This window comes from Haliotis cracherodii, unplaced genomic scaffold, assembly GCF_022045235.1.
Source record: "Haliotis cracherodii isolate W230 unplaced genomic scaffold, xgHalCrac1.p SCAF_9, whole genome shotgun sequence".
Classification (NCBI taxonomy): Eukaryota; Metazoa; Mollusca; class Gastropoda; order Lepetellida; family Haliotidae; genus Haliotis; species Haliotis cracherodii.
In genome coordinates, this window is record NW_027266343.1 from 57,489,676 (window position 1) to 57,510,572 (window position 20,897).

At 40.9% G+C, this 20,897-nt stretch overlaps 2 protein-coding genes across 2 annotated transcripts in view; one reads left to right on the forward strand and one right to left on the reverse strand.

The window, feature by feature from the left end:
* The first annotated feature begins 121 nt into the window (after positions 1-121).
* Positions 122-20,897, forward strand: part of LOC139452327 (alpha-catenin-like protein hmp-1) — a 57,020-nt gene continuing 36,244 nt past the window's right edge. Inside the window, exons 1-9 of the mRNA XM_071233763.1 lie at positions 122-244; positions 2,121-2,279; positions 2,722-2,880; positions 3,537-3,659; positions 3,836-4,015; positions 4,786-4,920; positions 5,912-6,058; positions 7,513-7,586; positions 8,528-8,684. Of these exons, the coding sequence (XP_071089864.1) occupies positions 164-244; positions 2,121-2,279; positions 2,722-2,880; positions 3,537-3,659; positions 3,836-4,015; positions 4,786-4,920; positions 5,912-6,058; positions 7,513-7,586; positions 8,528-8,684 (1,215 nt within the window). The 5' untranslated portion in view covers positions 122-163. The remainder of the gene's footprint in view (positions 245-2,120; positions 2,280-2,721; positions 2,881-3,536; positions 3,660-3,835; positions 4,016-4,785; positions 4,921-5,911; positions 6,059-7,512; positions 7,587-8,527; positions 8,685-20,897) is intronic.
* LOC139452091 (alpha-2 adrenergic receptor-like) lies at positions 17,192-19,415 on the reverse strand. The gene is made up of 2 exons (XM_071233405.1): positions 19,402-19,415; positions 17,192-18,472 (listed from the first exon to the last, which is right to left on the reverse strand). Exon 2 carries the CDS (start codon positions 18,449-18,451, stop codon positions 17,192-17,194), a length of 1,260 nt encoding a protein of 419 aa, XP_071089506.1. The 5' UTR covers positions 18,452-18,472; positions 19,402-19,415.

Consider the following 20,897-nt stretch of genomic DNA (forward strand, 5'->3'; position numbering starts at 1 on the left):
CTCATAATAATGACTCGAATACTTTACACAAATCTTCTCCGACGTAACTCATTTCGTTTAAGAACTCCCGTTTCATTGTTTTTATAAACTGATGTTATTTACGCGGTGTCTTCAGATGCGACGGACACCTGTTGATCCAAAATAATGTACACATGATAAAATAATGGATGTCACGTACGGATTGATATCGAATCTCGTAAGAACCAAGTCAGTTGAAAGAGTGCTGGCCCCGATTGCATCCCAGGTAAGTAAACACTGCGAGGATCGTCATTGTAAATTAGGACGCGACTGCCCTACCTTTCTCTGTATTAATCATTCATTGATAATATTGATTCAACATACAACTCATTCTTACAGCAGACATCAACCACAGCCCGAGCAGTGCATGATATATCAGAGTAACAATTGTGAAACGCAGTTGATTTACTCACGATCAAAACATTACCTTCAAAAATATACTGAAGTGAAACATTTTGATTTCAAGAGAATAATTATCGAGCGTAGTTGTCGAGTAGGACTACGTATGAAAAATATAATGGATGTCGCATATGGATTTATAGCAAATTACATAAAAATCAGTGAGCAGTATCTGCAACGTATTGAAACATAAACATCGTTGTCTAAAATATATAACTTCAGTTGAATTTTCTGTTATGCCATGCAGTTCTAAAACATGTTTTTGTTTGTTTGTTTAACACCGCACCCAGCAATATTTCAGCAATATATGACAGCGGTCTGTAAATAATCGAGTCTGGATTAGACAATCTAATGATTGCCATCATGAGCATTGATCCACGCAATTGGGATACAACATGTACAATGATATGCATCAACCAAGTTAGCAAGCCTGAACACCCGATCCCGTTAGTTGCCTCTTACAACAAGCATAGTCCCCTTTCACGGCAAGCATGGGTTGCTGAAGACCTATTCCAACTCGGATACAGTACGTATCCCAATATTATACATGTTATAGACCCTGTGCAATACAATTCGTATCCTTATTCAGTACTTTTATTTCCCAAGTTGATATTCTTTCTTTTTACTGGTGCATCGTAACCCTGAATCATTTGTGATTAACTTTCAGATCAATGATGGGATATCTAAGGGCCAAATGGTATTGGTTAGAGGGCACTATGTGTGAATGTTATGCTAAATATGTCCTAGCATCAAATACAAGAAATCTGCGTAAGCTGGCAGTTGAACAGTTTCTGTTATCATTATATTTTACACCAATAAAAGTGGTAATGAAATGTGTCAAATGTATCGCAATATGGGGGTCATAAATCCATATATTGTATCCTGAACCTGAGATTTATCTCAAGCTCTGGTGATTAATTGCAGATCTACATATGTATATACAGATACAGAATCATTAATTTTATAATTTATTTTGAGTCAATATATCAATACAAATATTTCCAAATTATGAAAACCTTATTAACAATCCCCCATGCATGGAGCATGTTGATAGCTGTCATGAACATTGATAAACACATGTTTCTGTATCAAATTCTCTTTTATTAAAAACTATGCAACCTTTAAATTTACATGACCCTTAGCTTCAGGCCTGCTGCCTATGTTGCACACTGATACTACCACTCAGTGTTCACTCCATCACTAAAATAATTAACTGTTGTAATAGTCTTTTGGGCATGTTTTTATGAAATATAAGTAAGACAAAAAGGATACTATACAAAAGTTGTTTTTGAGTTTCTTTTTTATAATTGCAATAAACATGATAAACATTTTCTACTGCTACTGAGGATTCTGGGTTATATTAGGTCTCCAGCAACCTATGTTTGTCGTAAGACGTTACGAAATGGATTGGGTGGTCAGACTCCGTGACTTGGTTTATCATATGTCCTCGTATCCCAATTGGTGGATCGATGCTCATGATGTCGATCACTGGATTGTCTGGACCAGACTCGATTAATTACGGACAGCCCCCATATCAGGTGGAATATTACTTAGTGCAGTGTTAAATGACAACCAAACAAAACAAACAACTAGTAGTCATTTTAACTGTTCAGAATGTGTAACAGATCTATTCATTGTTGCACAACATGATGTACTCACTGGTTTTATTACCAGAGTCTCTTATGTTCTTACACCTATTGCAGGTATCTCTCCTTATCATACTTAACGAGGCATCCGACACTCACCTTGATGGAAGGGAGACAACTCCAGGAGATATCTCGACTTGTGCAAAATGTGTCAGTGCAGCAGTTGAAAGTTTCATTGGCGTTGCCAAGCAACAGGCTCAAAATGCACAAGAAGCTGTAAGAAAATGAAAAATCATTTATTTGTTTATATATACACTTGGAAATAAGTTTAGTACCTCTTACTATGTATATCCACAGATAATAAGCCTTTTTAGAAATTGTATCTTGTATTAATATTTTTTCTGTATTATTAAACGCATTATTAAATGAAACTTTTATTTTTGCTTACAAACTGACATAGTCATATTGAAATATAGAACCTGAAATTGATTATAAAATGACTTGAAATGCAGTAGTTCTATTACTGTCATTCTGAATAGCTCCAATTATGATTCTTGGTTTGTCAGCACCATGCCCGTTCTTGCTCACCAAAGCAAACGTCTTTGACCACAAATCCCATCACTTTACATGTTTTGGACTTTCTTCCACAAGATATTGAAATGCTGTTTGAAGTGGCATACATATGACTCATTCAGTTCTCTGATATTGTTTATAACAGGAGTTTCAGCTAGATATGGCTTCAGCGTGTGAAACTCTGGACGTGGCCCAGTCTGGTTTTTATGTGGCAGCTCAGAAATTCACAGCCGATTCATCAAGCAGACAGACCCGGGTCACTCTAGTCCAGAGGTCAAAGGAGGTTCTGCAGGGGATACTCAAGGTGGGAATCCTTGGATGCTTTAACAGTGACATCTTCTCTTAGGTCCACTCCCTCTTGTACATGGCTCGCACAGGCCTTGAAAAGGCCTGGAATTTAGACATTTGCCTATTTGCGATACAATGCATATCCTGATACTAAAGTTGCGATACGATAATATCCTGATACTATGGGTGAGATACGATACATATCCTGATTCTATGGATGCAATACGATACGTATCCTGATACTAGGGTTGCAGTACGATAGGTATCAGCACTTTTATTTCATAAGTTGATATTCTGTCTTTTTGCAGGTGAAGCACAACCCTGAATCATATGTTTTAGAATTTCAGAGATCAAAATGGGATGTTGTAGGGCAGAAACATGTAGACCAGAGGGCACTGTGAAGTGTTATGCTATTCATAGCCAAATGGGAAGTACTGGACAATCTGTATAAACTGGTTGTTGAACAATTTCTGTTATTATTCATGTGTTTTTACCAAATAAAACTTGTAATGTATCGTAAGTTTCAGAATACAGGGTTCGTAAATCGATGTGTTACATTGTGAGCCCCATATCGCGAGATAATACTGTATTGTTGCATCGTTACACCATTAATTATATAAGCTTATTGCAATGGATAAATGATGTGATGATGTAATGTCTAATGCCTTCTAGGTTCTCCTTGTTTCTGACAATGCGGAGGTCAAGAAAATGGTGGCAGCTGTTGGTGAAACCAAGGTCAAGGTCAAACTTGTTGGAAAAGTCACCAGTGTCAAAGAACTTGTATCAGCATTCAAGGTTTGTGATTGGCCTCTTGTTGCAAATGTTTATTTAAATAAAAATGATAAAGTTTACCTAAAAAATTGTAGAGGAAAATTGGTAAAGAGCTAGCAGGTTGTGTAGATACGTATACATTTCGTAACTGTGCATGGTAACTGCTGAGTTTTTGTTTTAATAATGATATTGTTTTAAAGAGCCTAACAGAATCTGTGATGTCGTTGATTGCTCTGACGAGGCGGAGACAGAAGGAGGTCATCAACTCCCAGCATCGAGAACAGCTCATAACAAGCATGACCGTCCTTCGCAAGTCTCTGTCTGGACTCAACACTACCATACAGACATACCTCAAGTACCCCGACAACCCACAGGCACAGGTAGGTAGTGGGAGTAGAGTCAGGGGGGAGGGGGTGGCTGGACAAGTGAGTGAGTGACTGGATGAGTGAGTGACTAGGTGAGTGAGTGAGTGACTACGTGAGTGAGTGAGTGACTACGTGAGTGAGTGACTATGTGAGTGAGTGAGTGACTATGTGAGTGAGTGAGTGACTATGTGAGTGACTAGATGAGTGAATAAGTCAGTGACTAGACAAGTGGGTGAGCAAGTGACTGGATGAGTTAATAAGTCAGTGAATAGGTGGGTGAGTGAGTGACTATGTGAGTGAGTGACTATGTGAATGAGTGAGTGAGTGACTATGTGAATGAGTGAGCGAGTGACTAGATGAGTGAATAAGTTAGTGACTAGGTGAGTGAGGGAGTGACTGGATGAGTAAGCCAGTAACAGCTGAGTGAGTGAGTGACTAGATGAGTGTATAGGTCAGTGATAGATGAGTGATTTACTTTGTGAGTGAGTGAGTGAGTGACTAGATGTGTGAGTAAGTCAGTGACTAGGTGAGTGAGTGATTGGGTGACTAAGGTGAGTGAGTGACTATGTGAGTGAGTGAGTGACTAGGTTAGTGAGTGACAAGTGAGTGAGTGAGACTCAGGAGTTTCTGAATATGAGTATATTGTATCTGAGCTCCTCAGTAACACACTAATGGAGATACAAGGGCTCTGCCCAGGCTCACTGCCATACTGCTACAGCTTCCATATAAACAGACTGCATTATTATACGTCATTCACTTCCACAACGGTAATTTGTTGTTTCCAGACAGGGAAGGAGGCCATGATTGGTCAGATCCTGTCAACTCTGTCAGACATTCAAGAGGCACTAGAGAGTAAACAGACAAGGGAGACAACTCTGAACATTGAAGAACCTGGGTATTTTATTTCCAGGGTGGACTTTGTAAGTATTCACTTTCTACAAACACAAGTAAACAAGATACCAGCAATTTATCTACGAAAAATTCCGTGAATTTATTATTAGTTTTTTTGGCATTATGTTGTAGCATTGCATTCAATACACTAATGTAAAATGTAGCCTTTTGCTCTTTGTTTGTCCTGTTATCAGTGGAATACATGTCTCCTCAACCATGCATCACATTATTTGTAACTATAGTTATGTGAAATAGGAACTAGGTAATTCCTGTTTGGGAATATTAACTGACAGTTACTGCAGACTTATCAAATATCAGATGGTCAACTTTATGGTGATGCTACCTGGAGTTGACACCATTACCCGAATAGGTCTCCAGGCGAGTAATTGGTTCGGAAGGTCAGTCTTGGTGATTTGGTTTATTGCGTATCATGATGCGAGACAATATTGAACATTGCTTACAATATTAACCACCAGTTTGTCCTCCTATGATAGGGGGCACGGGTGGCCCAGTCGTCTAAGGCGCCGCGATTCGCTGTGCAGAGTTGCGTCCCTTGGGCACGCCAGAAACCTATGATTGTGGGTTCGAATCCCGGTTCGCCCCGATTATGTTTCTAGGTTTGTCAGCACCATACCCGTGCTCGTGGGTTTCACCGAAGTGGTAAACGTCTAAGACCTGCATCACTTCGGGCTTTCCTCCCACATTAAGCTGACACGCCGCGATATAACTGGAATACTGTTAAAAGCGGCGTTAAACCCAACTCACTCACTCACTCACTCCTCCTGTGATATTGCTGGAATATTGCAGACTGCAGTGTTACACACTATATTTATTCTAACTTTGTTATAATTGATACAGTGACCAAAATATTCCCAAGAATCCCATGTCATACTGGGTTCAAACCACTGACCTGATCAGAGTTTGACGCTTTGTGCACATGACGAATGAGGTTTATCCTACTACACATGCTCTGCTTAACTCAAACCCACAAAGTATCCGACTACTACGTTTATGTTACAGATTCTGGAATCTCTGGCAGAGGAATCAAGGGAGGTAATTCACCCTGACTTTGAGACTTGGATTGCTGGCGTGGTGAGGCACAGTATGGCTGTCGCTCACCTGTGCAGAGACGACTACCGTGATCTCATCATTCAAAACTGTCAGAGAGTGAGTGTATCAACTATCCAGTAATTGAGATGGATAGAGAATATTTTTTGCATCAATTTTGTATTTGTCTGAGATTAAAACCTGTTCAGTATTGGCAAATTGGGGATGATTGTTCATTATTTAAGGCACTGTGCAGAATTGCATCCCTGAGGGCCCTATGATCGTCATCTTCCCGAGGCAAGAGAGTTAACTGACTATTAAAGTCTGGTGTTCACCCTTGCCGTATTTGGCTGGTATTATGGAGTTACATTTTGGCTGTACTAACGAGTCTATGCATAGTCCAATCAATATCGCGCACCGAAATCGAAATCCGGTTCGTAAACTGTCGTGCAGATTTCGGTCGATTGCAGGATTTGCACAGCATGTGCACTACCAACTCGTTTTCAACAGATATTTTCGGTATCTTTTCAAGTTTTTAATCAAGGTGTTCACGTGATTTGATGTACTTCACGATGTAAGACCCGTTTTCTCACAATTTAGATCTTGATTATCGATCACATCGTCTTGACTGGGCGCTGCCATTTTGTTTGAAGCAAATGCAAGTGATACGAGAGGTGGAATCTGATTGGCCCATAGGAGAGACATAGAAGGGACTTAATTTGTAACAGCCACTGGTGGTGCTACTATCGAGCCCAGGAATTCCAGCCAAGTTCGGCAAGGGTGGAAACTGGACTTTTAAAGTCAGTTAACAACCTTGCCTCGGGAAGATGTATGATCGTATGATTTAGTCCCATTTCACAGAGTCCATGTTTCAAGATTTGTCAACACCAACCCAAAGTGGTTACCATCTAAGACCTGTATCAGTTCAGGCTTCCCTTCTGTGTGTAGATGTCAGGCTGTGATAAGACTGAAACACGTTTCTAAGCAGCACCATATGTAAATCTAACTCCAGTAACTCCAGTACAACCTGGATCCAGTAGTAGCACTATAATGTAATGATAGGTCTTATTATCGCCTCAAAGTGGAAGGGGGATATAAGAAAGGGTGCTGTCTGTCCATCTGTCTGTTCACCTTTCATTTCCAGAGCACAACTCAGAAACCATAAGAGATATCTTAACCAAACTTAGATAGGGCTAGTGGTGAACTGGTGCCTTTTGATGGTTTGGGGTTTGTGACAAATTTATTTTTTCAAGTTTCCATTGCAACAACTTTGACTTAGACTGAAAATGGTGGTAGTGCTTCGTCACCAAACTTGGCACATAGATAGGAGTAGTGGTAAACTAGTGCTTTTTGATAGCTTGGGATTTGTGAAAATTTTGTTTTTCAAGTTTCCATTGCAACGAATTTGACTCAGACTGAAGAATAGCGGTAGATCTCGTTTCCGGAGAGCTAATGCCTTGCACACAACCGACATGTCATATTGGTGGGGGAATATGAGTATTTCATGCTTGATTTAGACCAATTCCACTGACCCAGCATAAGGTTGTTACTCTCATGTGTGGTGTGTGTTGAAGGTGTTGCAGATCAAAGGGCGGATGCTGGAGCTGTCCCGGTCCCTGCCGCAGACCCCACCTGGCAGTCACCACAGGTGAGACCTCTATGTGGACAAGAAACCTTTCAGAGACTGGCAGTCAGATACATGTAGAGGGGGCCTGCTTTTGTTGGAAATCATGATTCAATGTGATTTTACTCATTATTCTGACGAATGAGTAAGCTATTAATTCTACTATTCAATGTTTTGGTCTTGTAAGCTTAGTTTATAACTGCCTTTTATATAAGGGAAAAATAAGTTTTTGCTGGTTGATCTGGGGTAAAACTTTCTGACGTATATTTGTGTCACCTGAGCTGTATTTCAGTTAGTTTGCCATGGCAGGTTGATGTGAAGGCCCACACAGGTTGTTAATGTATAATTAAGAATTGGCTTCAATTATTTTGCATTTATGAAGGTATAAATGTAAAACAATTGTGCATCTGTGTAAATCTGCTTAGAAAAAATAAAACAAAAACATTTGCCTCCTTACCAAATCAAATGCCATGGAAACACAAGCCGTTTATTTATTCTTTTAATTAACTCACTGCAGGTGAGAGAGACCAAGATGTGTACCCACAGCTAACCTTGGTTGCTAAGGTCACATATTTTTTATTTTTCATTTCACTGACCCACCGCCCCTACTGAAAAGCATCTGGAACAGAAATAAATTAAACATTAACATATTTATTCTCCCACTTGAAATATAGACCTTCTTATACATTAATACAAATATTTTATATAAATTCCATGTCTACATCACCATCAGTGATTCAAGAAGGCAGATGCAGTTTTAACTCCACGGCAGAATGACTTGCATATAAATAAATAAATAAATATTTGAATAAATCCGTGAAACATAAAATTAAAAAAGTGTGGCCTTGGTAGTGAATGGGTCCAGGTGTTCTTCTGGATTATCAAGGATACAGTGTCCTAGAGTATGAAACAATCTGATTAATGCACTTCATGTGATTGTCAACTCTTCGTTGCCGTGGTTACAGGAGGGAACACGGGGAGGTCTGTGAGACGATGCTGGACGAGTTCTGTCACCTGGAGCAGCATGTAAACATGGCGCTGCTGCATCTCATGGTGGACGTCTTCAAGGACACCACAGAACCTCTGGAGAGACTCCTCAAGGCTGTGCTTAGTCCCAAACAGGTCAGTCAGTTTGCATTGTGATATTGTGTTTAGTCCCAAACAGGTCAGTCAGACTGCAGTACTGATATAGTGTTTAGTCCCAAACATGTCAGTCAGTCTGCAGTGTGATATTGTGCTTAGTCCCAAACATGTCAGTCAGACTGCAGTACTGATATTGTACTTAGTCCCAAACAGGTCAGTCAGTCTGCAGTGTGATATTGTGTTTAGTCCCAAACAGGTCAGTCAGACTGCAGTACTGATATAGTGTTTAGTCCCAAACATGTCAGTCAGTCTGCAGTGTGATATTGTGCTTAGTCCCAAACATGTCAGTCAGACTGCAGTACTGATATTGTACATAGTCCCAAACAGGTCAGTCAGTCTGCAGTGTGATATTGTGCTTAGTCACAAACAGGTCAGTCAGTCTGCATTGTCATATTGTGCTTAGTCCCAAACAGGTCAATCAGTCTGCAGTGTCATATTGTGCTTAGTCCCAAACAGGTCAGTCAGTCTGCAGTGTCATATTGTGCTTAGTCCCAAACAGGTCAGTCAGTCTGCACTGTGTTATTGTGCTTAGTCCCAAACAGGTCAATCAGTCTGCAGTGTCATATTGTGCTTAGTCCCAAACAGGTCAGTCAGTCTGCACTGTGTTATTGTGCTTAGTCCCAAACAGGTCAATCAGTCTGCAGTGTCATATTGTGCTTAGTCCCAAACAGCTCAGTCAGTCTGCAGTGTGATATTGTGCTTAGTCACAAACAGGTCAGTCAGTCTGCATTGTCATATTGTGCTTAGTCCCAAACAGGTCAATCAGTCTGCAGTGTCATATTGTGCTTAGTCCCAAACAGGTCAGTCACTCTGCGGTGAGTTATTGTGCTTAGTCCAAAACAGGTCAGTCAGTCTGCTGTGTGATTGTGTGCTTAGTCCCAAACAGGTCAGTCACTCTGCAGTGTGATATTGTGCTTAGTCCCAAACAGCTCAGTCAGTCTGCAGTGTGATATTGTGCTTAGTCCCAAACAGGTCAGTCAGTCTGCAGTATGATATTGTGCTTAGTCCCAAACAGCTCAGTCAGTCTGCAGTGTGATATTTTGCTTAGTCCCAAACAGGTCAGTCAGTCTGCTGTGTGATATTGTGCTTAGTCCCAAACAGCTCAGTCAGTCTGCATTGTGATATTGTGCTTAGTCCCAAACAGGTCAGTCAGTCTGCAGTGTGATATTGTGCTTAGTCCCAAACAGCTCAGTCAGTCTGCAGTGTGATATTGTGCTTAGTCCCAAACAGGTCAGTCAGACTGCAGTACTGATATTGTGCTTAGTCCCAAACAGCTCAGTCAGTCTGCAGTGTGATATTTTGCTTAGTCCCAAACAGGTCAGTCAGTCTGCAGTGTGATAGCGTTCTTAGTCCCAAACAGGTCAGTCAGTCTGCAATGTGATATTGTGCTTAGTCCCAAACAGGTCAATCAGTCTGCATTGTGATATTGTGCTTAGCTCCGAACAGGTCGGTCAGTCTGCAGTGTGATATTGTGCTTAGCTCCAAACAGGTCGGTCAGTCTACAGTGTGATATTGTGCTTAGTCCCAAACAGGTCAGTCAGTCTGCAGTGTGATATTGTGCTTAGTCCCAAACAGCTCAGTCAGTCTGCAGTGTGATATTGTGCTTAGTCCCAAACAGGTCAATCAGTCTGCAGTGTCATATTGTGCTTAGTCCCAAACATGTCAGTCAGTCTGCAGTGTGATATTGTGCTTAGTCCCAAACAGGTCTGTCAGTCTGCACTGTGTTATTGTGCTTAGTCCCAAACAGGTCAGTCGATCTTTTGACTTTCTTCCACATTATTCTGACATACTCAGATATAACTATATACTGTTCACTGCAAAACTGATGTCCTACTTCTGTGTTTTGGGTCTGTTAATGTTTGTTCAATCAAAACCCACACAACACATATGATGCAGACACATTCTTGAGTAAGATCACATTCCAAAAAGCCATATGTGACTTTTCAGTTATTTTGATGCAATATACAGAATGCAGATATAAAAGTTTAATTGTTGTTGAACAGATGTCACCTTTCAATTGTCAATTGTCAATTTTAGGGCAGTGGGCTAGCCAAGTTGTTTTAGCATTCTCTCATCACGCTGAAGACCCAAGTTGATTTCCTATGTGGGTACAATGTGTGAAGCCCATTACTGGTGTCCCCCACCATGATATTGCTGGAATATTTCCTAAAAGCAGAGTAAAACCCAATCTATCTATCTATCTATCTATCTATCTATCTATCTATCTAATGGGCAGATTTTGAAATCTGTAATCAGCCTCCAAAACAAAGCTATTTGGGGATGTTTCTTGAAGCAACTGTTGCAGGAAAAATGTTTTCATTGGCTGATGGGTAGACTTGGTTGCAGAATCTATCAACTATATTATCCGTCTTATTTGGCTTAGCAGTGAAATGGATACGTCAGGTCGCAGTCAATCAAGAGCAAATCTAAAAGTGTGTCTATTTCTGTTAATCCTACAAAAAGGGCATCACATACATTGGCAGAGAACTTGTTTTAACCCCAGTGGTGGAGAACCCATTTTAACCCCAGTGGCAGAGAACCCATTGTAGCCCCAGTGGCAGAGAACCAATTTTAACCCCAGTGGTGGAGAACCCATTTTAACCCCAGTGGTGGAGAACCCATTTTAACCCCAGTGGCAGAGAACCCATTGTAGCCCCAGTGGCAGAGAACCAATTTTAACCCCAGTGGCAGAGAACCCATTTTAACCCCAGTGGCAGAGAACCAATTGTAACCCCAGTGGCAGAGAACCCATTTTAACCCCAGTGGCAGAGAACCCATTGTAGCCCAGGTGGCAGAGAACCAATTTTTACCCCAGTGGCAGAGAACCCATTTTAACCCCAGAGGAAGAGAACCAATTGTAACCCCAGTGGAAGAGAACCAATTGTAACCCCAGTGGAAGAGAACCACTTGTAACCCCAGTGGAAAAGAACCCATTTTATCACTAGTGGCAGAGAACCCATTTTAACCCCAGTGGCAGAAAACCCATTTTAACCCCAGTGGTGGAGAACCCATTTTAAACCCAGTGGCAGAAAACCCATTTTAACCCCAGTGGCAGAAAACCCATTTTAACCCCAGTGGCAGAAAACCCATTTTAACCCCAGTGGCAGAAAACCCATTTTAACCCCAGTGGCAGAGAACCCATTTTAACCCCAGTGGCAGAGAACCCATTTTAACCCCAGTGGCAGAAAACCCATTTTAACCCCAGTGGCAGAGAACCAATTGTAACCCTAGTGGAAGAGAACCTGTTGTAACCCCAGTGGTGGAGAACCAGTTTGAACCCCAGTGGCAGAGAACCCATTTTATCCCCAGTGGCAGAGAACCCATTTTAACCCCAGTGGTGGAGAAGCCATTTTAACCCCAGTGGCAGAAAACCCATTTTAACCCCAGTGGCAGAAAACCCATTTTAACCCCAGTGGCAGAAACCCATTTTAACCCCAGTGGCAGAGAACCCATTTTAACCCCAGTGGCAGAGAACCCATTTTAACCCCAGTGGCAGAAAACCCATTTTAACCCCAGTGGCAGAGAACCAATTGTAACCCTAGTGGAAGAGAACCTGTTGTAACCCCAGTGGTGGAGAACCAGTTTGAACCCCAGTGGCAGAGAACCCATTTTATCCCCAGTGGCAGAGAACCCATTTTAACCCCAGTGGTGGAGAAGCCATTTTAACCCCAGTGGCAGAAAACCCATTTTAACCCCAGTGGCAGAAAACCCATTTTAACCCCACTGGCAGAGAACCCATTTTAACCCTAGTGGAAGAGAACCTGTTGTAACCCCAGTGGTGGAGAACCAGTTTGAACCCCAGTGGCAGAGAACCCATTTTATCCCCAGTGGCAGAGAACCCATTTTAACCCCAGTGGTGGAGAAGCCATTTTAACCCCAGTGGCAGAGAACCCATTTTATCCCCAGTGGCAGAGAACCTTTTGTAACCAGTTTGAACCCCTGTGGCAGGGAAATGGTTTAACCCCAGTGGCGGAGAACCAGTTTCAGCCCAGGGACGGATAACCAGTTTTAGCCCAAGTGGCCGAGAACCCGTTCTAACCCCAGTGGTGTTTTTTCTCTTCAGTTTTAAGCTATTTCCATTTCTAGAACTTAATCTTGGTCAAGTATTTGTGATTAAGAATGCCCTTAAGTATTAAAATCTGCAAAGTTGATGCGTTGACTTTACTTGCCCTTCACTATGATGTGTACATGTTGGGTGCGTAGACACACAAGGTCTGTTCCATTTTGTGTCTATTCCATCCCCGTGAATACGTTTTTGTGTACATGAAGTTTCTCAGGCACTTTGTGGAGTAGTCACCATTGTTGATGTCTGTTGTTGATGAGGGAATCAAGTGAGAGGGAATCTAGCAAGTACTTAGACCAATGTCCACTCAGTTTACGTCACTTAAACTGCGATATTTCTTGCTTGACATCATGTGCAACATTTGCCATGGCCTTGTGGTATCTACTCTACACACTGCTTCAATGTCCGGCAACGGAAGGCTTTGCTCAAAGATCTCGCCCAGAGTAGGACACTTGACTTCCATGAATTCTTCACAGCCTTATGTCATTATCTGAAGAACGCTGTGATATAACTGGAATTCTGTTAAAAGCGGCGTTAAACCCAACTCACTCACTCACTCCCTCACTCATTAGCTGAAGACATGGAAACACGCCACTGCACCGCACATAGACCCCATCCTGGTCGATGGAGGAACATAGAGTAACCAAACCTGTTAATTCTCGATGATGCTTTTCCATGGCTACCAGGCTTCTGTTTTGGCTTCAATATAGAATGCAGTAAAGTCTGGACTGCTCGTTTTATGTTAGCTTCCTCTGTAATTATCGTGTCCTTTTGGCGCCTTGTGAACAGATTCTGCTGAAGGCACAATTTCTCATAGAACATGCAGTTTTGATTTCCATATTTGTAAAGATCAGTAATGGCTTCCCCTGTTGCTAGGATACTCCCGAAAGTGGAACATCCTCCTCCCCACACTTGCTCTGTTTGCTTGTTTGTTTATTATAGTTAGCAATACTCGAACTATATGGCGGCGTCTTGTAAATAATCGAGTCTGGACCGATATGGGGATAGAAATTGTGAGCAGCGATCAGCATCAAGGGATGCAATAACATGCAATTAGTCAAGTCTCTTTCAACTGGTTGCTGGGGAAGGATTCTAGCCGAGACTTCTCATGGGGCTACTAGCACTTCTGACCAGTCAAAATCCGCGGTAGAATTGGTCTTCAGCAACCCATGCTTGCCGTAAAAGTTAATCGTAAGAGGCAACTAATGGGATCGGTTGGTCAGACTCGGTGACTTGGTTGATGCATGTCATTGTATCCCAATTCCGTGGATCGATGCACATGATGTCAGTCACTTGATTATTTGCAGTCTGCCATCATATAGCTGGGATATTGCTGAGTGTGGTGTTAAACAAACAACAAACGAAGAAGAAACAAAGAAACTAGCACTTCTTCATCGGTCTCAAATAACAAAATCTGATATAAGGATATATCACAACAACTGTTCTACACCCTGAGTTATGGTTGTAGGAAGTAGATCTAAAGTTGAACTTTTCTTATTGTGCATGTGTGGTAACCCCAGACTTCATACAAACATATCATAAACAAGACAACCCTGTATTAGAGGGATAGTCAAGATGCACATTTACTCTTCTTGAGTGTTTCGACATACATTCATGGCGGAAGCAGACAGACCTGAGGTTCCCAGAATTCCCTGCTAAGGGATCAGTTATTATGCTTAAGTGGAAATCGCAGGGAGTGGCTTATTGTTTTAAACTGTTACTCTATGACAGCATGTGAATATCAGACACAACAAATCAGGTTTGAAGATTTCTGTTTTTTACTAGTGGACTTGTTTGTATATTTAGACAAAAAATAGATTTACACCAGGTTATTCCAAAATGTAGACAGATTGCAGTCAGGAAGCTTTGTGCACAAAGCATGACTGTTTGTCCTCATCAATAATATGACAATCAGCAAGCAAACAAATTAATTCCTTGTTCAACTATGTAATACAAGTAAACACAGTAAAGAGTCTTTTGTTAATAAACAACGAGTGTTCAGTAGGATATTCCTAATAGCATGCCAAGGTTTTCACAATCAATAATGACTCTTAAAGATCCTGGTTAGATTGGTCTTTAGCAACCCATGCTTGCCCTAAAAGGAAACTATGCTTGTCGTGAGAGGCGACTAACAGGATCAGGTGGTCAGGCTTGCTGACTTGGTTGATGCATGTCATCGTATCCCAATTGTGTATATCGATGCTCAGGATGTCAATCACAGGATTGTCTGGTCCAGACTCGATTATTTACTGAAATCTTGAATATTGCTGAGTGCCGCGTTAAACAACAAACACAAACACAAACACAGTCTGTTTATTATGTGAGGTGTTATTGGAAGAAATAAAGTAATAACTTATAAAATATATATAAGACACAAACCTGTTTAACAGGGCCTTCCTCAGATCATCTGCTGTGAAGACCACTGTGTATGTTTATGATGAAATTGAGTATGAGCACAGCTAAAGTCTCTTGTCCAATGGGTGTTTGTCATTTGGGTCATGTGTAGTATAATGATATCCTGAGAACGTCCTGCAACCAATACACTTGAAACAACAGTCCTGCTCCTGTAGTGTGTATTTCGAGATTAACATATCCTTGCATGTGGGTTCATGGGCCTTGAATAGGAAGTGGAAAGTGTCGTCTGCATGAACTGATGGCTTCGTGCATGTATGTGCAGTTCAGTTGACTCGGCAACTTGGCTGTGCTGTAAGACAGAGGACTTTTGACAGCACTATATCTGCATGACCAGGAACAATGGTGAGAACAATAGGGCTTTGTCTCACCCTTTGTTCTCACAACTGTGACATATCTCCACAGAGTACTGTCACTTGTCTACTATGCATTCTCCTAGGTACCTTAATAATGTGTCATATTCTTTGTTCACTGGGGGCACAGGTGGCCCAGTGGTCTAAGATGCAGCAAATCGCTGTGCAGAGTTGCGTCCCTTGGGCATGCCAGAAACCTCTGTGGGTTTGAATCCCGGTTTCACCTGATTATGTTTCTAGGTTTGTCAGCACCATATCTGTGCTCGTGGGTTTCCTACCACATTAACCTGACACACTGTCATATAACTGGAATAATGTTCAAAAAGGTAATAAACCCAACTCACTCACTCACTCACTCTTTGTTCATATCATCATAATTGTTTTTACAGTGTATGCATCATTTCATAATCTTATATGATTTTAATTTAAAGTTTACGCAACATACAGCTTTTCCATTGGACAACTGGTTGGTCACAAGACCGCAAAATTGACGTTCATATTCTTGAAATGATATAAACACTGACAGACTACTCCCACAATTCTGGGGAAACCCCTGGGAATTCCCTTGCATGAATACATACAGAAGCTTTGTTTCTGATCATTTAGACACTTTAATCTTGAACTCAGCACATGCACATCCAAACTATCGTAAGATCGACTTGATCCCTGCCTAGGCTGACAGTGATAGTCTACAGCAATCTATGAATTTACCTTAGTATGTATTTGACACATCTATACAATCACCTTTCAATGATCAGCCAGTTGATCCATGACGACCAACACATGCAACTACCACAGGTTCATTAACAACTTCAGAAATCTCTCCCATGACGTTTATCGTGTCGGCCATTTTGATATCTTGTACTTGATGTAAATGTATTACGATGCAGAATTGTCATTGTGACTGACTTACTGAGGTAGTTCTAAACTTACCTTCCTCATCTAATGATGGTATTATTCGAATACACGTGTTGTGATACAGATGTTCCTGAAGAGCATGTTGTGCATACATACACTCATGTCACCTCTCTTTATGAAGGGGGCGGTCGGGTGGCCTAGTGGTTAAAGCATTCGCTCGTTACGCCGAAGACCCGGGTTCGATTCCTGACAAGGGTACAATGTGTGAAGCCCACTTCTGGTGTCCCCTGCCGTGATATTGCTAGAATATTGCTAAAACAGCGTAAAACCATACTCAGTCAGTCAGACAGTCTCTTTATGAAGAACTATTTTATTCCGCGATACAGCTGGTTGTTGTATGGCTGTCAGTGTAAACATGAAGTCACACATACTCAAAACAATTGTATGTAGATCTGGGACTACATTTTTTTAGGTAAAAAATATCCTTACAGTTTTGGCCCTCAGTCTATGAAGGTTGATTCTCCATTGAACTCACACAAAGTGAAAGTCATTTCTTTTATAACTATATGTTTGACTTCAGCCAGCTGAAGCATCTCGTAACTTTTGAAATACTGATTTTGCTGTCACACCTAGAATTGTCACATTTCTTACAAAATATAGCTTTGACATATGTCTGTCTAAAGTATCTCACTTCTCACAGAGTGTCGGTTATAATGTTGCCGGTCAAAGTATTTCACACATTGCAAATATATCAACATTTCATATGTCTCTCTGAAGGCTCATTCATATCTTTTAGTATCTCACTTTTTACAAAATATCAGTTTGACGTACGCCTGTCTGAAATCTCTGTTGAGCACACCGTACAGCATCCATGTGATTGTGGAGAAGGAGAGCGCCAATGTGAAGAACGTCAGCCAGACATCGGGAGACACAGGGATGACCACATGAAGGATATGCACCATGCACATCGGCAGATACAACACACAGAACAGCGTGAACACCAGGAACAGGTGCAGCGTTAGTCTCACTTCCTGTTTAAACTTGGCGGCAGCGAGTCGACTCTTCGCTGGCTTGGACACGACGGTTATGACAACCTGGGCTTGCCCTGTGAGATTAGCCCCGACAGTCCGGCTCGCCTCGGTTGTTGAGATTTGAAGTTGATTCACTCTTTGTTGCTCTCCTTTTCTCGAATCTGTTCGTTTGTACTGTTTCTTTTTTTTTGACATTGTCTCTGCTATACTCTGGGTGACATCAGCAATGGTGGTGGATGTCGTACAACAAACGCCAGTACTTGTAGAGGGCTGTGGGAAGTTGATTAGTTCCGAGGGAATGTCGCTGCAGCTTGACGTGTGCTCTTCACCAGTTTTGGCCATGGTGGCCATGACCTTGAGACGACTCTGTCGTACTTTCCGTAAAATCAACGAATAAGATACAGAAATGAAGGCAGTTGTTAGTATGGCAGGAGCACTAATCGCTATGACGACGTACCAGTAGGCGTTGTCAGATGCCAGAAAAAAGCAATCAAGAATGAATTCATGGTATCCGACATACGGCAAACTGCTGAATGAGATCATAACCGGAATTGTCCACAATAAGGCAATAATTATAACAACATTGCGAGTTCGTTCTGGTTGGGGAGAGGAAACTTGTTGACGATTTACCACAAGGTATCGATTCAGAGCAATTGCATCTGAATTTACAAGCATTGCTAGAGTCAGCATAAAGTTCATATATCCTTCAAATTCGCACAGTGTGGTATTTGAGTTGACTTTTCCAACGTTGACTATGTTGAATATATGGAAGGGGATGATGACGAGGCAGACGAGGAGTCCCACCACGCTGAGGTTGGCGATGAGCAGATATGTGAGGCGCTGAAGTTTGCTTGTCTTGACCACGCTGAGGATGACCAGCATATTACCCACAGTTCCCAGCACGGCCATGAGGGCCAGGTATGAGATGGTGACTATCCTGGCTGTGGGTGTGTGGAGGCTCTTGATGTCGGGGTTGTCGGGATCAGGGAGAACAAGGTCGGAGTCATTGGATGTGTTTGTGGCAGACATATCTCACGCGGCTCTCATCCTCTGGAGTAGAAAATACAATGTCAGGATATTGAAGAGATAAAGATGATATGCTGTTATATACTCACCACCAAAAGAAATGCAAACCATAGAAACATAGAAATGTATGTACGTTAAGAGATGTTTCCAATGTGTACCACAAATAATGACAAAACTAACAGTCAAGTGTTAACGCGGTGTCTGTATTCTTTTATCACAATATGCTGCACCTGATTTCCAAACTTTAAACGCCAATCCTGCACGAGACAAATGGTGCATCTCGAGTCATGGATCTATGACATCACATGTGATGCGTTCATAAGCGTCGGTGCACACTAAAAACCAGTATGTTCGTTTGTGCATCGAACCAATCTCTTGAATATGAGTAATTCTTCATATACAAACCAACATGTATGGTATTTGCATTTCTTTTGACAGTGAGTATATTTGGTTGGTAGACATTATGATTGAGATATTGGGTATTTTGGTTCTTACTTAGTAAAACAAATTGCCTATTAGTTATTTGGTTTGTTGTTATATTATTTGGCGTGTTTATGTGAATATAGGGTAGGTGGGTCAGCCTTGTGGTTAAAGCATCGGCTTGTCACGCCAAAGACCCAGGTTCAATTCCCCATATGGGTACAATGTGTGAAGCTCATTTCTGGTGTTCCCTGCCGTGATATAGCTGGAATATTGCTAAAAGTGGCGTACTCACTCACTCACTCACTCTCTCACTCACTCACTCACTCACTCACTCACTCACTAAAACAGACTACTCAAAAGAAGTTGAAGAACCCCCAATTCTTTCATATTACAAGAGTTAATCAAATGACATATTAACTGTAGTAACTCCAATCTAGGGTTCTTCAACACCTCTGTAGAAGTATATTTGTTCGCTCCACACTCTGTTACACTCTGCCAGGATATAACTGCTGTATTCCATGTATACTCACAGCATATAAGTTATAACTCCACCTCTCTGTTTCACCCACGTTTAATCACTATCAGGACTTTCAGCCATATATACTTCTGTAAATATTACATGACAATGGTTTACTTTAGATATCAGGAGCTATGTGAGGTATTTCAGTATCTTTATTCTTGGGATGAATATGGGTTACCCAGTTATAATAATTGTTCAATGCATGTATAAATGGGGCGGTCGGGTAGCCTAGTGGTTAAAGCGTTCGCTTGTTACGCCAAAGACCCAGGTTCGATTCCCGACTGGGTACAATGTGTCATCCGCCGTGATATTGCTGGAATATTGCTAAAAGCGGCGTAAAACAATACTCACTTATACCTACTTATACATGTATAAATTCAATTCCAAGGAACACTACTTTTAGAAAAAATCAACTGACATGGCATTATATTTTTGTATCCTGTTTCTGTTTATTCTCCTACTAAGAAACATTATCTACATCCTTCATTGGATTGTTATCGTTATCATTGAATGCCTCATTGTTTGAAGTCAACTTTGATTAGTTTTCATGTGATGAATGTATATGTATTCTGCATCACTGAAAATGATTAGGGGGTGTGAATGCTTAACATCTTTATATAAACCCTTCAGGATTAGTTGATATAACAGGACTCCGCAATCCCACAGAATATTCTCTCTTGTCGGTAAATTTACATTTAATGTGGAGAACAATCTCACTTGCAGAAATTGTTTTTGGGTGTCTACAAATATATGAATAACTTGCAAATGATTCTATTGCATTTGATAGGCTAACCAATAAAAAATTTTGGGTATATTTTCCATGAACCTAAAAATGGTAGCCTCGAAAATATTCTAAGAAATTTCCCTTAAAAGTTACCCTTAATTTCTTAAATCTACGAATTTTCTTCAGGCAAAAATCCTAAAAACTTTTAGTGCTAATAGTTGTTGAGAGTGATCAAGAGGACTTTTAGTGAAATTTTGATTGTTTATGAATATGGCTCCTGACTTCACTCTTTGTTGACTTGTATTTTCTTTTGATGTAAAAGAAACAGGTGTGTGATGGAGCTACAATAGTAAGTGAAGATCATCAGTTTACCTGTAATTAACATGATAACGTGCACACCTGTGTGTTTCCCACTTGAGAATTCTTAAGAAATTATATAATATTGGTGTCCAGAGAGATCTATATATGTATTGTGAAGTTAATGACGATAATGAAAACCTTGAGGTTTTATCATGACGCTCCAGATTATTTTAAGAGATAACATTTAAAAAAAAGAAGTTTATTTTATTTTGATCACTGACCCTCTGTATTTTTTTAAAGGAAATCATAATGTGGGAAATATTAATATGATTTGTCAGAGTTACAATGGTAACTGAATTTTTGTGATACTTTTGTGATGACCTATGAAACACTTCCACAAACATTTAACTTGAAGGTATTTGTTACATTAATAATTTGTCTTGAATACTTTCAACCAATCAGAGTATGTCATCATATCACAC

Coding starts and splice junctions, on each gene's coding strand:
- LOC139452091 (XM_071233405.1), bottom strand. CDS start 18,451: ATGTCTGCCACAAACACATCCAATGACTCCGACCTTGTTCTCCCTGAT.